This window comes from Gobius niger (genome assembly GCF_951799975.1).
Source record: "Gobius niger genome assembly, chromosome: 6".
In the NCBI taxonomy this organism is placed as follows: Eukaryota; Metazoa; Chordata; class Actinopteri; order Gobiiformes; family Gobiidae; genus Gobius; species Gobius niger.
In genome coordinates this window covers 420145-437380 of record NC_136857.1, presented here as the reverse complement: position 1 = coordinate 437380, position 17236 = coordinate 420145, and the positions used below count along the sequence as shown (strand labels likewise).

General features: G+C 40.2%; 1 protein-coding gene across 1 annotated transcript in view; it reads right to left on the bottom strand.

Moving 5' to 3' along the window:
• Positions 1-17236, bottom strand: part of LOC306964362 (von Willebrand factor A domain-containing protein 5B1-like) — a gene marked incomplete at both ends in the record, with an annotated part of 71941 nt that overhangs the window by 8980 nt on the left and 45725 nt on the right. The window contains 3 exons of the mRNA XM_079558354.1: positions 1879-2056; positions 4131-4316; positions 13959-14073. Of these exons, the coding sequence (XP_079414480.1) occupies positions 1879-2056; positions 4131-4316; positions 13959-14073 (479 nt within the window). The remainder of the gene's footprint in view (positions 1-1878; positions 2057-4130; positions 4317-13958; positions 14074-17236) is intronic.

The following is a 17236-nucleotide window of genomic DNA, read 5'->3' as shown; positions in this document are numbered from 1 at the left end:
CACTGACAAGCCTGTCCCGGCATCACGTTGTTCAAGCTCTCATTTGTGAACTCGTTCCTCTCGCTTTTAGCTTTTCTTGTTTTCTTCAACCTCCGCTTTTCGCCAGTCCCTCACAAGCTCGATTTACTGCATTATACATTTCAGTGGTAGCGGAGTAGCAGATACTGGTAGTGATGGAGCTCCGGAGCTTGTATCGCTCTTCCTGAAGCAGATGCTTGGAAACATCTGTGTCGGAGCCTCTTTCAGGAACATCTGATCACGTGACAGTCACCTGCTTCATCCTGTGAGTTGTGTATCGTGTCTTAAGGCGAGACACTTTAGGTGAAAGTATTGATTTTTGGTGGAAGTGGAGATTTGTATCTGTTTTCCTCCCTTTACATCTTAGTTTTCATGTCAGATATAAAAATGCTGATGTTTATTTGATGATGTTTTGTCTGCGAGGTGGGGGCGACCCGGAAGTAGAAAGGCCGTCTTTCCCGCGGGTTTTCATTCATAAATATTGACAGATTTGACATCCACGTGTCCTGCTAAGGGGCCCCGTGATGACGCTTTCACCCAAATATGGTGTTTTTCCTCCTACGAGACGCTGGAGCGGAAAAGTGGAAGAACGGGCCGAGCATGCGCACTCGCTACAAAACTTCAGGGCTGGTTTTCTCTGAATGAGAGAAGCCGCACTCGGGCAGAGCCTGAGCCCTTATAGAAGCTCCCACAGACTCCACACTTTACAGGCTGAGACACAACAACATTCTGAAGGTTTTTTCAGAGGGATTTTTTAATATCTAATTCCTAGCCTGATTTATTCAACTTTGAAACCAAAAAAACAGGCGGAATTTGAGTTTTTACAGATTTTTTCACTGATGATTAGTTTATTGAAAAACTAAACAAAATATCCAAAATCCCTCTGAACAAATCTTAGTTACTAATATGTCAATAACATAAAACCATTTAATCTGGCTCAATTCATTATTTTGATTTCCTTTCTCATATTTATATCTGTGATGTTCAGCAAGTCTCACTGAGCCGCCTTTACCCGCGAGGCCTAAACAGCGGAGGCTTCCTCGTCCATATAATGATGTAAATCTTTAGTCACAGATAAATAAATGTGCTGTATTTAACCACGTTCATGTGGAGAAAGTGTCTGTGAGCCAGAACACATTTTATATGTTATATATTTTCTTATTCTTTACAAAAACCTGCTTTTGAACAGATACAAAGTCAGGCGTGGAGCTGATCAGGCGAGAGAAACGTGAGGAGCGTCTACAGCAAACAGAGCCATTATCTCTGACTGAATGAAGGAAAAACATCACACATTCATGTCCTGCCTTTAGCAGCAGAGCCACAGGTGACTGAGGCCCCGCCCACTGAGGCCCCGCCCACTGAGGCCCCGCCCACTGGAGCTCCGCCCACAGACCCACGTTACAAAGAAAATGCCTCTTATTTATCGGCCTATGTTTGATTTGATCATTAAAACATCCATATCAGGCTGTTATAACAAACCCAGCACACGTCTGTTTGAAACTTCTCTCCCACATGTTTGTGTCGGTTCAGTCGTGTTTGTTTCACAATAACAAAGTTTGTCCACAAGAGGTCAGTGTTCAGACAGAATGAAACAGCTCCGAGCCTACCACACTTCTTCACTCACCCATCACTAGATACTGGTGCACGAGCCTAGAGCGCCCTCTAGCGGCTGTCAGCGTGTCATTGTTTGTAAGTAATGTAAAAGCGTGTAATGTATGGATGATCGCAGTATCGGCATATGGTCAGGTGACTGTACAGAGAATCACACTGCACAGAGAGTCGGGTCTTGGGGTCAGAAAGTCTGCTATGTCCCCACACATTTCAAAAGAGTGTGAAGTGAAGTCTGTGTCTCTCTCTAACCTGTGCAGTCTCGGTCGGTGGTGATGGGGCTGCTCTCTGCTCCGGGGTCTTGGTTGGACGAGGGTTCTCTGTGGGGCCCGTCGGCGCTGGTTTTGGCCGGATCCTCTTCCTGCGAGTGGTAGAACACCGAGCTGGCCGACTCCGTGGAGCGCATCATGCTGTATCGCCTCCGTTTGTCCTGGGTTTGACAGACACCACACACAAAAGGCTTTTATTGTGAAACTCCCACTGTGTGATACATTTATAGACCTTCAAAGTTAAAAGCTGTCCGACTCTTGCATCATCTAAATCAGTGATGCTTTTCGGGCTCGTTAGGGGAAAGTAAAAGTTCAAGGCATTACTTTAAAGTCTCTCGTCCGCCAGCTCGTGAGTCAGAAACGCAAAGCCAATTACTGCAGCTCCAAAAAAGCATAATTGTGCAAAAGCTTTCCATGTGGATTATTCCATCTGCTCCTTTTGGTGTTGCCACAGCGAAGCAGCCCGGTGATTTGGCAGAGTGGGTCATTTGGGTGAAGTGTCTTCCCAGGGAGACGACGCAAATAGAGATTGTTTCATTGTGGATGCACTTACCCATGGTCAAAGTGTGATTTTACAATGAATCGAGTCAGAAACACACACGATGTTAATCTAAATGTGTCAAAACAACGACCAATGCAAATATATTTAGATTTTGTGAGGATATTCCAGTTTTGCAGCGCAGTCGGGATGTGTGGGTCATTTTTTTCTGACCCCGCCCGACCCACACAACCCGAACAAATGCACACGCGCACACGACAAAGTAAAGTGAAGCTGCTCTCTTCAGAATGAGTAAGAAGCACTTGTCCTGCTTCTCCAGTCAGACCGAGATCAGGCCCGTTATACCTTAAAGGAACAGGCCAGCGTGTTTCCATACTGAGATATGTTCTTACCTGAGCTGTGACGAGTTCTTTAGGACCTGTCTGATCTTCAGTCACGTAAACACAGCGCAGACGGCGTTAGCATTTAGCCTCTCCCTCTCTCCTCTATAGCTCCAAAACAGGTCAAGATAGAAGCTACCAAGCTCTTCCACGTTTTCCCTATTTAAATATAGTTACGTGAAGTGTTCCACTACAAAGTATAATTACACACAATTAAACAATGTGGATTTTCTAAGCAGATTTTTTTTGTCATTTTTTTGTCATTTTTTGTCACATTTTTGTAATTTTTTGTAATTTTTTGTAATTTTTTTGTCATTTTTTGTCATTTTTTTGTCATTTTTTGTCATTTTTTTGTAATTTTTTTGTCATTTTTTGTCATTTTTTGTCTTTTTTTTTTGTCATTTTTTGTCATTTTTTTGTAATTTTTTGTCATTTTTTTGTCATTTTTTGTCATTTTTTTGTCATTTTTTGTCACATTTTTGTAATTTTTTGTAATTTTTTGTAATTTTTTGTAATTTTTTTGTAATTTTTTGTCATTTTTTTGTCATTTTTTTGTCATTTTTTGTCATTTTTTTTTGTCATTTTTTGTCATTTTTTTGTCATTTTTTGTCATTTTTTTTTGTCATTTTTTGTCATTTTTTTGTCATCTTTTTGTCATCTTTTTTGTAATTTGGCATCCGCGCAGTAATATCTTCACTTTACTGTGCGGATGCCAAACTACTCCTGGTAATATAGTTTGCGTGACTGAAGGCACGGGGGAAGATCAGACAGGTCCTAAAGAACTCGTCACAGCTCAGGTAAGAACATATCTCAGTATGGAAAAACGCTGGCCTGTTCCTTTAACGAGGGTCGGACTGTTACACGTCACACAAGGGCGGAGTCTACAGTGAAGATCCCGCCCTTATGCCCTTTTTAGGAACATGCTTCGTCAGAGCTGGGGAGGAGGAGTCTGTAAATCCGCCATGACTTCCCCCTCGACCGTGGTCATTACGGTAAACGGGGAGGAGTGAGCAGAAGCTGTCCATTATTTTTTACAGTCTATGATTTTAACATATTTCTCGGTTCAGGCGGGTGTATGAAAATAAAACATTCTAATGATGATCAGGAGATTCAACAAAGCTTATCCCACATTGAGTGAGGTTTATGGATTAATAACGAGCATCCCTACAGGTCAGTATTGCCCACACACCCCGGGACACACACACTTGAATCACTTTGATCCTCTCTTCTCCACAAAACGCTTGGACGGACAATTTTCCCACAATAGCAGAAAAACGCTGCCGCTTCCTGATTCTCAGTAGCCACAGGCGCAGTTTAAATGGTTTTTCCTCAGCTCAGCCGTGTTCTGGCACTCACGGATTTGGGGTTGGCGTGGTAGCGGGTGGTGTCGCAGACCACGCAGTATCCGATCAGACTGTCGCCCGGGAAGAGGAAAGTGCTGCCCACAGGAGACAGCAGCACTTCTTTGGTCTCAGGGAAAAGCCACTCGATGGAAATGTCGCTCAGGACGGGAGACATGGTTTTCTTCAGGGACTTTATCATCTGCGGAGCGAAAAGGAAACGTAAAACCACAGGGAGAATAAGTGCTTTTGATGCTGTGATTGGCATAAATGCAATAAATAAAGCACTACAAAACCCTAGACACATATTGCTATTGCTTTATTGCAGCGACGTGAAAAAAAGGAAATATTCTCATTTTATTTGGCTGTGAAAGGCCCCAAACTAAATGAGTTCCATAACAGGATGAAACCAGGTCTAAACTTGTACTAAACCAGGTCTAAACTTGTACTAAACCAGGTCTAAACTTGTACTAAACCAGGTCTAAACTTGTGCTAAACCTGGTCTAAACTTGTACTAAACCAGGTCTAAACTTGTACTAAACCAGGTCTAAACTTGTACTAAACCAGGTCTAAACTTGTGCTAAACCAGGTCTAAACTTGTGCTAAACCAGGTCTAAACTTGTACTAAACCAGGTCTAAACTTGTACTAAACCAGGTCTAAACTTGTGCTAAACCAGGTCTAAACTTGTACTAAACCAGGTCTAAACTTGTACTAAACCAGGTCTAAACTTGTGCTAAACCAGGTCTAAACTTGTACTAAACCAGGTCTAAACTTGTACTAAACCAGGTCTAAACTTGTACTAAACCTGGTCTAAACTTGTGCTAAACCTGGTCTAAACTTGTACTAAACCAGGTCTAAACTTGTACTAAACCTGGTCTAAACTTGTACTAAACCAGGTCTAAACTTGTACTAAACCTGGTCTAAACTTGTACTAAACCAGGTCTAAACTTGTACTAAACCAGGTCTAAACTTGTACTAAACCTGGTCTAAACTTGTACTAAACCTGGTCTAAACTTGTACTAAACCAGGTCTAAACTTGTGCTAAACCAGGTCTAAACTTGTACTAAACCAGGTCTAAACTTGTACTAAACCAGGTCTAAACTTGTGCTAAACCAGGTCTAAACTTGTACTAAACCAGGTCTAAACTTGTACTAAACCAGGTCTAAACTTGTACTAAACCAGGTCTAAACTTGTACTAAACCAGGTCTAAACTTGTACTAAACCAGGTCTAAACTTGTACTAAACCAGGTCTAAACTTGTACTAAACCAGGTCTAAACTTGTGCTAAACCAGGTCTAAACTTGTACTAAACCAGGTCTAAACTTGTACTAAACCAGGTCTAAACTTGTACTAAACCTGGTCTAAACTTGTGCTAAACCTGGTCTAAACTTGTACTAAACCAGGTCTAAACTTGTACTAAACCTGGTCTAAACTTGTACTAAACCAGGTCTAAACTTGTACTAAACCTGGTCTAAACTTGTACTAAACCAGGTCTAAACTTGTACTAAACCAGGTCTAAACTTGTACTAAACCTGGTCTAAACTTGTACTAAACCTGGTCTAAACTTGTACTAAACCAGGTCTAAACTTGTGCTAAACCAGGTCTAAACTTGTACTAAACCAGGTCTAAACTTGTACTAAACCAGGTCTAAACTTGTGCTAAACCAGGTCTAAACTTGTACTAAACCAGGTCTAAACTTGTACTAAACCAGGTCTAAACTTGTACTAAACCAGGTCTAAACTTGTACTAAACCAGGTCTAAACTTGTGCTAAACCTGGTCTAAACTTGTACTAAACCAGGTCTAAACTTGTGCTAAACCAGGTCTAAACTTGTACTAAACCTGGTCTAAACTTGTACTAAACCAGGTCTAAACTTGTACTAAACCAGGTCTAAACTTGTGCTAAACCTGGTCTAAACTTGTACTAAACCAGGTCTAAACTTGTACTAAACCTGGTCTAAACTTGTACTAAACCAGGTCTAAACTTGTACTAAACCAGGTCTAAACTTGTGCTAAACCAGGTCTAAACTTGTACTAAACCAGGTCTAAACTTGTGCTAAACCAGGTCTAAACTTGTACTAAACCAGGTCTAAACTTGTACTAAACCAGGTCTAAACTTGTACTAAACCTGGTCTAAACTTGTACTAAACCAGGTCTAAACTTGTACTAAACCAGGTCTAAACTTGTGCTAAACCAGGTCTAAACTTGTGCTAAACCAGGTCTAAACTTGTGCTAAACCAGGTCTAAACTTGTACTAAACCTGGTCTAAACTTGTGCTAAACCTGGTCTAAACTTGTACTAAACCAGGTCTAAACTTGTACTAAACCTGGTCTAAACTTGTACTAAACCAGGTCTAAACTTGTGCTAAACCAGGTCTAAACTTGTGCTAAACCAGGTCTAAACTTGTACTAAACCAGGTCTAAACTTGTACTAAACCAGGTCTAAACTTGTGCTAAACCAGGTCTAAACTTGTGCTAAACCAGGTCTAAACTTGTACTAAACCAGGTCTAAACTTGTACTAAACCAGGTCTAAACTTGTGCTAAACCAGGTCTAAACTTGTGCTAAACCAGGTCTAAACTTGTACTAAACCAGGTCTAAACTTGTACTAAACCAGGTCTAAACTTGTGCTAAACCAGGTCTAAACTTGTACTAAACCAGGTCTAAACTTGTACTAAACCAGGTCTAAACTTGTACTAAACCAGGTCTAAACTTGTGCTAAACCAGGTCTAAACTTGTGCTAAACCAGGTCTAAACTTGTACTAAACCAGGTCTAAACTTGTACTAAACCAGGTCTAAACTTGTGCTAAACCAGGTCTAAACTTGTACTAAACCAGGTCTAAACTTGTGCTAAACCAGGTCTAAACTTGTGCTAAACCAGGTCTAAACTTGTACTAAACCAGGTCTAAACTTGTACTAAACCAGGTCTAAACTTGTACTAAACCTGGTCTAAACTTGTACTAAACCTGGTCTAAACTTGTACTAAACCAGGTCTAAACTTGTACTAAACCTGGTCTAAACTTGTACTAAACCTGGTCTAAACTTGTACTAAACCTGGTCTAAACTTGTACTAAACCAGGTCTAAACTTGTACTAAACCAGGTCTAAACTTGTACTAAACCTGGTCTAAACTTGTACTAAACCTGGTCTAAACTTGTACTAAACCAGGTCTAAACTTGTGCTAAACCAGGTCTAAACTTGTACTAAACCAGGTCTAAACTTGTACTAAACCAGGTCTAAACTTGTGCTAAACCAGGTCTAAACTTGTACTAAACCAGGTCTAAACTTGTACTAAACCAGGTCTAAACTTGTACTAAACCAGGTCTAAACTTGTACTAAACCAGGTCTAAACTTGTGCTAAACCTGGTCTAAACTTGTGCTAAACCAGGTCTAAACTTGTACTAAACCTGGTCTAAACTTGTACTAAACCAGGTCTAAACTTGTACTAAACCAGGTCTAAACTTGTACTAAACCAGGTCTAAACTTGTGCTAAACCAGGTCTAAACTTGTGCTAAACCAGGTCTAAACTTGTACTAAACCAGGTCTAAACTTGTACTAAACCTGGTCTAAACTTGTACTAAACCAGGTCTAAACTTGTACTAAACCAGGTCTAAACTTGTGCTAAACCAGGTCTAAACTTGTACTAAACCAGGTCTAAACTTGTGCTAAACCAGGTCTAAACTTGTGCTAAACCAGGTCTAAACTTGTGCTAAACCAGGTCTAAACTTGTGCTAAACCAGGTCTAAACTTGTACTAAACCTGGTCTAAACTTGTACTAAACCTGGTCTAAACTTGTACTAAACCTGGTCTAAACTTGTACTAAACCAGGTCTAAACTTGTACTAAACCAGGTCTAAACTTGTACTAAACCAGGTCTAAACTTGTGCTAAACCAGGTCTAAACTTGTACTAAACCAGGTCTAAACTTGTGCTAAACCTGGTCTAAACTTGTACTAAACCAGGTCTAAACTTGTGCTAAACCTGGTCTAAACTTGTACTAAACCAGGTCTAAACTTGTACTAAACCAGGTCTAAACTTGTACTAAACCAGGTCTAAACTTGTGCTAAACCTGGTCTAAACTTGTACTAAACCAGGTCTAAACTTGTGCTAAACCTGGTCTAAACTTGTACTAAACCAGGTCTAAACTTGTACTAAACCAGGTCTAAACTTGTACTAAACCTGGTCTAAACTTGTACTAAACCTGGTCTAAACTTGTACTAAACCAGGTCTAAACTTGTACTAAACCAGGTCTAAACTTGTACTAAACCAGGTCTAAACTTGTACTAAACCAGGTCTAAACTTGTGCTAAACCTGGTCTAAACTTGTACTAAACCAGGTCTAAACTTGTGCTAAACCAGGTCTAAACTTGTACTAAACCTGGTCTAAACTTGTACTAAACCAGGTCTAAACTTGTACTAAACCAGGTCTAAACTTGTGCTAAACCAGGTCTAAACTTGTGCTAAACCAGGTCTAAACTTGTACTAAACCAGGTCTAAACTTGTACTAAACCAGGTCTAAACTTGTACTAAACCAGGTCTAAACTTGTACTAAACCAGGTCTAAACTTGTGCTAAACCAGGTCTAAACTTGTGCTAAACCAGGTCTAAACTTGTGCTAAACCAGGTCTAAACTTGTGCTAAACCAGGTCTAAACTTGTACTAAACCAGGTCTAAACTTGTGCTAAACCAGGTCTAAACTTGTGCTAAACCAGGTCTAAACTTGTGCTAAACCAGGTCTAAACTTGTACTAAACCAGGTCTAAACTTGTACTAAACCAGGTCTAAACTTGTGCTAAACCAGGTCTAAACTTGTACTAAACCAGGTCTAAACTTGTCCTAAACCAGGTCTAAACTTGTCCTAAACCAGGTCTAAACTTGTGCTAAACCAGGTCTAAACTTGTACTAAACCAGGTCTAAACTTGTACTAAACCAGGTCTAAACTTGTACTAAACCAGGTCTAAACTTGTACTAAACCAGGTCTAAACTTGTACTAAACCAGGTCTAAACTTGTACTAAACCAGGTCTAAACTTGTACTAAACCAGGTCTAAACTTGTACTAAACCAGGTCTAAACTTGTGCTAAACCAGGTCTAAACTTGTGCTAAACCTGGTCTAAACTTGTACTAAACCAGGTCTAAACTTGTACTAAACCAGGTCTAAACTTGTACTAAACCAGGTCTAAACTTGTGCTAAACCAGGTCTAAACTTGTACTAAACCAGGTCTAAACTTGTGCTAAACCTGGTCTAAACTTGTACTAAACCAGGTCTAAACTTGTGCTAAACCTGGTCTAAACTTGTACTAAACCAGGTCTAAACTTGTACTAAACCAGGTCTAAACTTGTACTAAACCAGGTCTAAACTTGTGCTAAACCTGGTCTAAACTTGTACTAAACCAGGTCTAAACTTGTGCTAAACCTGGTCTAAACTTGTACTAAACCAGGTCTAAACTTGTACTAAACCAGGTCTAAACTTGTACTAAACCTGGTCTAAACTTGTACTAAACCTGGTCTAAACTTGTACTAAACCAGGTCTAAACTTGTACTAAACCAGGTCTAAACTTGTACTAAACCAGGTCTAAACTTGTGCTAAACCAGGTCTAAACTTGTACTAAACCAGGTCTAAACTTGTGCTAAACCTGGTCTAAACTTGTACTAAACCAGGTCTAAACTTGTGCTAAACCAGGTCTAAACTTGTACTAAACCTGGTCTAAACTTGTACTAAACCAGGTCTAAACTTGTACTAAACCAGGTCTAAACTTGTGCTAAACCAGGTCTAAACTTGTGCTAAACCAGGTCTAAACTTGTACTAAACCAGGTCTAAACTTGTACTAAACCAGGTCTAAACTTGTACTAAACCAGGTCTAAACTTGTACTAAACCAGGTCTAAACTTGTACTAAACCAGGTCTAAACTTGTGCTAAACCAGGTCTAAACTTGTGCTAAACCAGGTCTAAACTTGTGCTAAACCAGGTCTAAACTTGTGCTAAACCAGGTCTAAACTTGTGCTAAACCAGGTCTAAACTTGTGCTAAACCAGGTCTAAACTTGTACTAAACCAGGTCTAAACTTGTACTAAACCAGGTCTAAACTTGTACTAAACCAGGTCTAAACTTGTGCTAAACCAGGTCTAAACTTGTGCTAAACCAGGTCTAAACTTGTACTAAACCAGGTCTAAACTTGTACTAAACCAGGTCTAAACTTGTACTAAACCTGGTCTAAACTTGTACTAAACCTGGTCTAAACTTGTACTAAACCAGGTCTAAACTTGTACTAAACCAGGTCTAAACTTGTACTAAACCAGGTCTAAACTTGTACTAAACCAGGTCTAAACTTGTACTAAACCAGGTCTAAACTTGTACTAAACCAGGTCTAAACTTGTACTAAACCAGGTCTAAACTTGTGCTAAACCAGGTCTAAACTTGTGCTAAACCAGGTCTAAACTTGTGCTAAACCAGGTCTAAACTTGTACTAAACCAGGTCTAAACTTGTACTAAACCAGGTCTAAACTTGTGCTAAACCAGGTCTAAACTTGTCCTAAACCAGGTCTAAACTTGTGCTAAACCAGGTCTAAACTTGTCCTAAACCAGGTCTAAACTTGTACTAAACCAGGTCTAAACTTGTACTAAACCAGGTCTAAACTTGTACTAAACCAGGTCTAAACTTGTACTAAACCAGGTCTAAACTTGTACTAAACCAGGTCTAAACTTGTACTAAACCAGGTCTAAACTTGTACTAAACCAGGTCTAAACTTGTGCTAAACCAGGTCTAAACTTGTGCTAAACCAGGTCTAAACTTGTACTAAACCAGGTCTAAACTTGTACTAAACCAGGTCTAAACTTGTGCTAAACCAGGTCTAAACTTGTACTAAACCTGGTCTAAACTTGTACTAAACCAGGTCTAAACTTGTACTAAACCAGGTCTAAACTTGTACTAAACCAGGTCTAAACTTGTGCTAAACCAGGTCTAAACTTGTACTAAACCAGGTCTAAACTTGTACTAAACCAGGTCTAAACTTGTACTAAACCAGGTCTAAACTTGTACTAAACCAGGTCTAAACTTGTACTAAACCAGGTCTAAACTTGTACTAAACCAGGTCTAAACTTGTACTAAACCAGGTCTAAACTTGTACTAAACCAGGTCTAAACTTGTGCTAAACCAGGTCTTAACTTGTACTAAACCAGGTCTAAACTTGTACTAAACCAGGTCTAAACTTGTACTAAACCAGGTCTAAACTTGTACTAAACCAGGTCTAAACTTGTGCTAAACCAGGTCTAAACTTGTACTAAACCAGGTCTAAACTTGTGCTAAACCAGGTCTAAACTTGTACTAAACCAGGTCTAAACTTGTGCTAAACCAGGTCTAAACTTGTACTAAACCTGGTCTAAACTTGTACTAAACCAGGTCTAAACTTGTACTAAACCAGGTCTAAACTTGTACTAAACCAGGTCTAAACTTGTGCTAAACCAGGTCTAAACTTGTACTAAACCAGGTCTAAACTTGTACTAAACCAGGTCTAAACTTGTACTAAACCAGGTCTAAACTTGTACTAAACCAGGTCTAAACTTGTGCTAAACCAGGTCTTAACTTGTACTAAACCAGGTCTAAACTTGTACTAAACCAGGTCTAAACTTGTACTAAACCTGGTCTAAACTTGTACTAAACCAGGTCTAAACTTGTGCTAAACCAGGTCTAAACTTGTACTAAACCAGGTCTAAACTTGTGCTAAACCAGGTCTAAACTTGTACTAAACCAGGTCTAAACTTGTACTAAACCAGGTCTAAACTTGTGCTAAACCAGGTCTAAACTTGTACTAAACCTGGTCTAAACTTGTACTAAACCAGGTCTAAACTTGTACTAAACCTGGTCTAAACTTGTACTAAACCAGGTCTAAACTTGTACTAAACCAGGTCTAAACTTGTGCTAAACCAGGTCTAAACTTGTACTAAACCTGGTCTAAACTTGTACTAAACCAGGTCTAAACTTGTACTAAACCTGGTCTAAACTTGTACTAAACCTGGTCTAAACTTGTACTAAACCTGGTCTAAACTTGTACTAAACCTGGTCTAAACTTGTACTAAACCTGGTCTAAACTTGTACTAAACCAGGTCTAAACTTGTACTAAACCTGGTCTAAACTTGTACTAAACCTGGTCTAAACTTGTACTAAACCTGGTCTAAACTTGTGCTAAACCAGGTCTAAACTTGTACTAAACCAGGTCTAAACTTGTACTAAACCAGGTCTAAACTTGTACTAAACCAGGTCTAAACTTGTACTAAACCAGGTCTAAACTTGTACTAAACCAGGTCTAAACTTGTACTAAACCAGGTCTAAACTTGTGCTAAACCTGGTCTAAACTTGTGCTAAACCAGGTCTAAACTTGTACTAAACCAGGTCTAAACTTGTACTAAACCTGGTCTAAACTTGTACTAAACCTGGTCTAAACTTGTACTAAACCAGGTCTAAACTTGTACTAAACCAGGTCTAAACTTGTGCTAAACCAGGTCTAAACTTGTGCTAAACCAGGTCTAAACTTGTACTAAACCAGGTCTAAACTTGTACTAAACCAGGTCTAAACTTGTACTAAACCAGGTCTAAACTTGTGCTAAACCAGATCTAAACTTGTACTAAACCTGGTCTAAACTTGTACTAAACCAGGTCTAAACTTGTACTAAACCAGGTCTAAACTTGTGCTAAACCAGGTCTAAACTTGTGCTAAACCAGGTCTAAACTTGTAGTAAACCAGGTCTAAACTTGTACTAAACCAGGTCTAAACTTGTACTAAACCAGGTCTAAACTTGTACTAAACCAGGTCTAAACTTGTAGTAAACCAGGTCTAAACTTGTACTAAACCAGGTCTAAACTTGTACTAAACCAGGTCTAAACTTGTGCTAAACCAGGTCTAAACTTGTACTAAACCAGGTCTAAACTTGTACTAAACCAGGTCTAAACTTGTAGTAAACCAGGTCTAAACTTGTACTAAACCAGGTCTAAACTTGTACTAAACCTGGTCTAAACTATGACTTGAGTTCTGAACAGGGACAAACCCATGTGATGAGTGACTGCTTTTGACTGCAGCAAAAGAGAAATTACTGCTGTGTAGCTTGAATTTATTTTTATTTTAAGTCAAGGAAGAGTGATGCTGCTTGGAACTGTAGTCATTCTATTGCTCATAAAACAGAAAAGGCGAGCTGTGAATCTGTTGAGAGGGAATCTCCCAACGGACTCATGAACCTTGTCTTTTAAAGCACCACACACCACAGGAACATCATCTACAGAATCAGCTGTGTGGGGGGTATAAAACCGAAAACCGTGATCATTTTGGTCACAATAACCGTGAGGTAAAATGTTACTGTGACAGCCCTACACTCAGATGACAGGGACCCAAATAAAACTGTTTTTTATTTATTGACCTTTGTTTAACCAGGATCGTCTCACTGAGATTCAGAATCTCTTTTTCAGGGGCCGTTTCTGCTGTTGCTTTCCTGTTGTGGTGTTGTTCCTTTTGTATTATGTTCCTATTGTGTTTGTAGGTCGGGGCTCATAAGCTTATTTTTCAGCCCACACCTTTGGAGCACAATGTACAGAGCTCAAATAAACTAAACTAAACTCTCTTTGGTCAATGACAGTGACTGCACTGTGTGGTCGAGCCTCACCACCACATTGCAATAAAACCCTGTGAGAGTTGGATGTTACATAAACAACACAAAGCAGCCGTTCCTGTTTCCCCTGGATGTATTTATGGACACGGCGTCTTGGTGAAATGATGCTGTAATTGGAGGCAGCGCGGTCCCTGCACATGGAGGCCACAGTGTAACGTCTCTCTGAAGAGCGTCAGACAAAGGTGAGGACGCGCTGTACCTTTGGCTGCAGCCGCTCTCCGTCAGACAGGAACTCAGCGGCTCCTCTGGAGACCAAGGCCACGCCCTGCACCAGCCGCCGGCACGCGCTCTGCCCGATGCCGAAGGTAAAGCATCTGTGAAGAACAAAACCAACACACAAATGACCTCAAATCATCCATGTTCATGTTCCCCTCGCCGTGGCAATGCCTTTCAGTCTTTCTATCAACCATTTAGTGCATATTATGTAATTCTAAAGATAAACAAGCTTCATGCACCTCGCCAAGCAGGTTCCACTAGTTCATTAGTCTGAGGGTTTCCAAATATCAATGAGCACAACTGGAGGCACAAGTCATTACTGCTCTGACTCATCTTAGGGTCAAAACCTCTTCAAATCTGGTTGATAATGGTCAAATCATGCATAATTGGGACTTTAACATTCTTCTTAGCACCTCAGCCATTGACATTTTGCATTTGATACTGTTGTCAGTAATGAAAGAGACCTTAAAGGGACTATATAGAGTTTAAAAATGGACAAATTATGCATTTTCCTCCCCTACATGTTCCTCCATGTCCTAATGTGTAGAACGAGCTCAGACCTGTTCTCCACAACTGCCTCTAAAATCCTGCACTGTCAGGAAGGTGTTACTTCGGGGCTGAAGTGCCGTCATGCACGAGCTTAATATAGAAGCTGCAGTTACACGTATGACCTGAGGTGGCAGTAGTGAGTATAAAATGGCTGACTTGCATCGAGCCCTTTAAAGAGACCTTAAAGAGACCCCGTCAGGATTTGTAATGGGTTTGGTGCGCCCCCTGCAGGCAGCAGTAGGAAGGGGAAGCTCTGGGTGCCTCACGATTCGATACAATACGCGATACACGGCTCACGATAACGATAATCTCACGATGCGAAAAATACACCACACATCCAGACTTTTGAAGCATGTGATTGTTAAGCTTTACTTTAACGCACTACATATTATCCATCATATACATTTGTTTCCATGTGCTTTGTCCCCCTTTTTCTTAAATAAATACATGAATAACTGATCCCGGACTGACTCACTGGGTCTGTTGATCTGTCACTTCATTTGCATTTAAATATAGAAGGAGTGAGAGTCCCATTTCAAAAGGAATAAATCAACCCTGAAATTAATCTTATTTACAATTATAGGCAAGGCAAGTTTATTTGTAGAGCACAATTCATACACAAGGCAATTCAAAGTGCTTCACAGTTGCATAAATACAAGAAAGGAAATAGAATCAATAAAAACATCAACATAAAATGAATCAATTACAGTAAAAGGCGAGAGTGCAGATAAAATACAGGTCCTTCTCAAAAAATTAGCATATTGTGATAAAGTTCATTCTTTTCCATAATGTAATGATAAAAATTAAACTTTCATATATTTTAGATTCATTGCACACCAACTGAAATATTTCTGGTCTTTTATTGTTTTAAAACTGATGATTTTGGCATACAGCTCATGAAAAGCCAAAATTTATATCTCAAAAAATTAGCATATTTCATCCGACCAATAAAAGAAAAGTGTTTTTAATACAAAAAAAGTCAACCTTCAAATAATTATGTTCAGTTATGCACTCAATACTTGGTCGGGAATCCTTTTGCAGAAATAACTGCTTCAATGCGGCGTGGCATGGAGGTAATCAGCCTATGGCACTGCTGAGGTGTTATGGAGGCCCAGGATGCTTCGATAGCCGCCTTAAGCTCATCCAGAGTGTTGGGTCTCTCAACTTTCTCTTCACAATATCCCACAGATTCTCTATGGGGTTAGGCTTGAGGGTGTCAATGATGGCCTTCTGGACAGCAGTAAGGTCGGCAGTCTTACCCATGATTGCGGTTTTGAGTAATGAACCAGGCTGGGAGTTTTTAAAAGCCTTAGGAATCTTTTGCAGGTGTTTCGAGTCAATGAGTTGATTCAGATGATTAGGTTAATAGCTTGTTTTGAGAACTTTTTCATGATATGCTATTTTTTTTTAGATAGGAATTTGGGGTTTTCATGAGCTGTATGCCAAAATCATCAGTTTTAAAACAATAAAAGACCTGAAATATTTCAGTTGGTGTGCAATGAATCTAAAATACATGAAAGTTTTTCAATTTTTATCATTACATTATGGAAAAGAATGAACTTTATCACAATATGCTAATTTTTTGAGAAGGACCTGTACTTTCAGTCATGTTCACGGATAAAAAGAACTGTTTTCAGCCTGGATTTGAACATTGTCAGAGTCGAGGCCTGTCTCACATCCTCGTGAAGACTGTTCCAGATTTTAGCTGCATGAAACTGAAACGCAGCCTCACCGTGTTTAGTCCTGACTCTGGGAACCACCAGGAGGCCCCTCCCTGAAGTTCTCAGGGCCCGAGATGGTTCATACGGCTCTAACATGTCAGAGATGGACTTTGGTGCTAAACCATGAAAAGACTTGTAACGAGCAGAGCTGTTTTAAAGTCTATTCTCTGAGCGACAGGAAGCCAGTGCAGAGACCGGAGCACTGGACTAATATGGTCGTATTTCCTGGTTCTTGTCAGGACTGGAGCAGCAGCGTTCTGGATGTTCTGCAGCTCTGACAGCTCGTTTAGAGAGGCCAGTGAGCAGCCGTTACAGTATCTAACCTGCTGGAGACAAATGCATGGATAAGTCTCTCTAAGTCTGGTTTTGACACTATTCCTCTGATCTTAATGTTTTTCAGATGGTAAAAAGCTGCTGATGTTGTTGCTTTTAAAAGTAATATATCTGTGTGACAGTGTTTGGTCAAAGTGCTTGAAATCGCAGTGCTGCCCTCTGCTGTTCTGCCCCAATTCTTGATCATTATTGGCCTCTCTGCTGCCTCATTAATACGCATGACGTCATCAACAGTATCGGTATCGTATCGCGATATAGCCAAACATGTACATATAGTCACACTCCTCGTCAGCAGTGGGAACAACACGGTGATACAAAGCCGTGAATGAGGGTCCGGTTTAGTGTTGCCTTTATTATCACATCAACAATGTTTCACTCCCACACGCTCCAGGACGCTCAAACTGACCCCCACGGGTGCTCGGGCCTTCAGCCGCTCAGCACCCAGGCTCTGGAACTCCCACCACACCTCCGCTCTCTGGACTCTGCTGATCTTTTTAAGTCCCACATTAAAACGCTCCTGTTCAGAGCTGCCTACTCCTGCTACAGTTATAATTACCTTTATCTATGACCCTCTTTTAACTGTCAGGTGGCCTTGAGTGTTGAGAAAGGCGCCAACAAATAAAAAACGTACTATTATTATTACAGGCCCTTCAGTAGT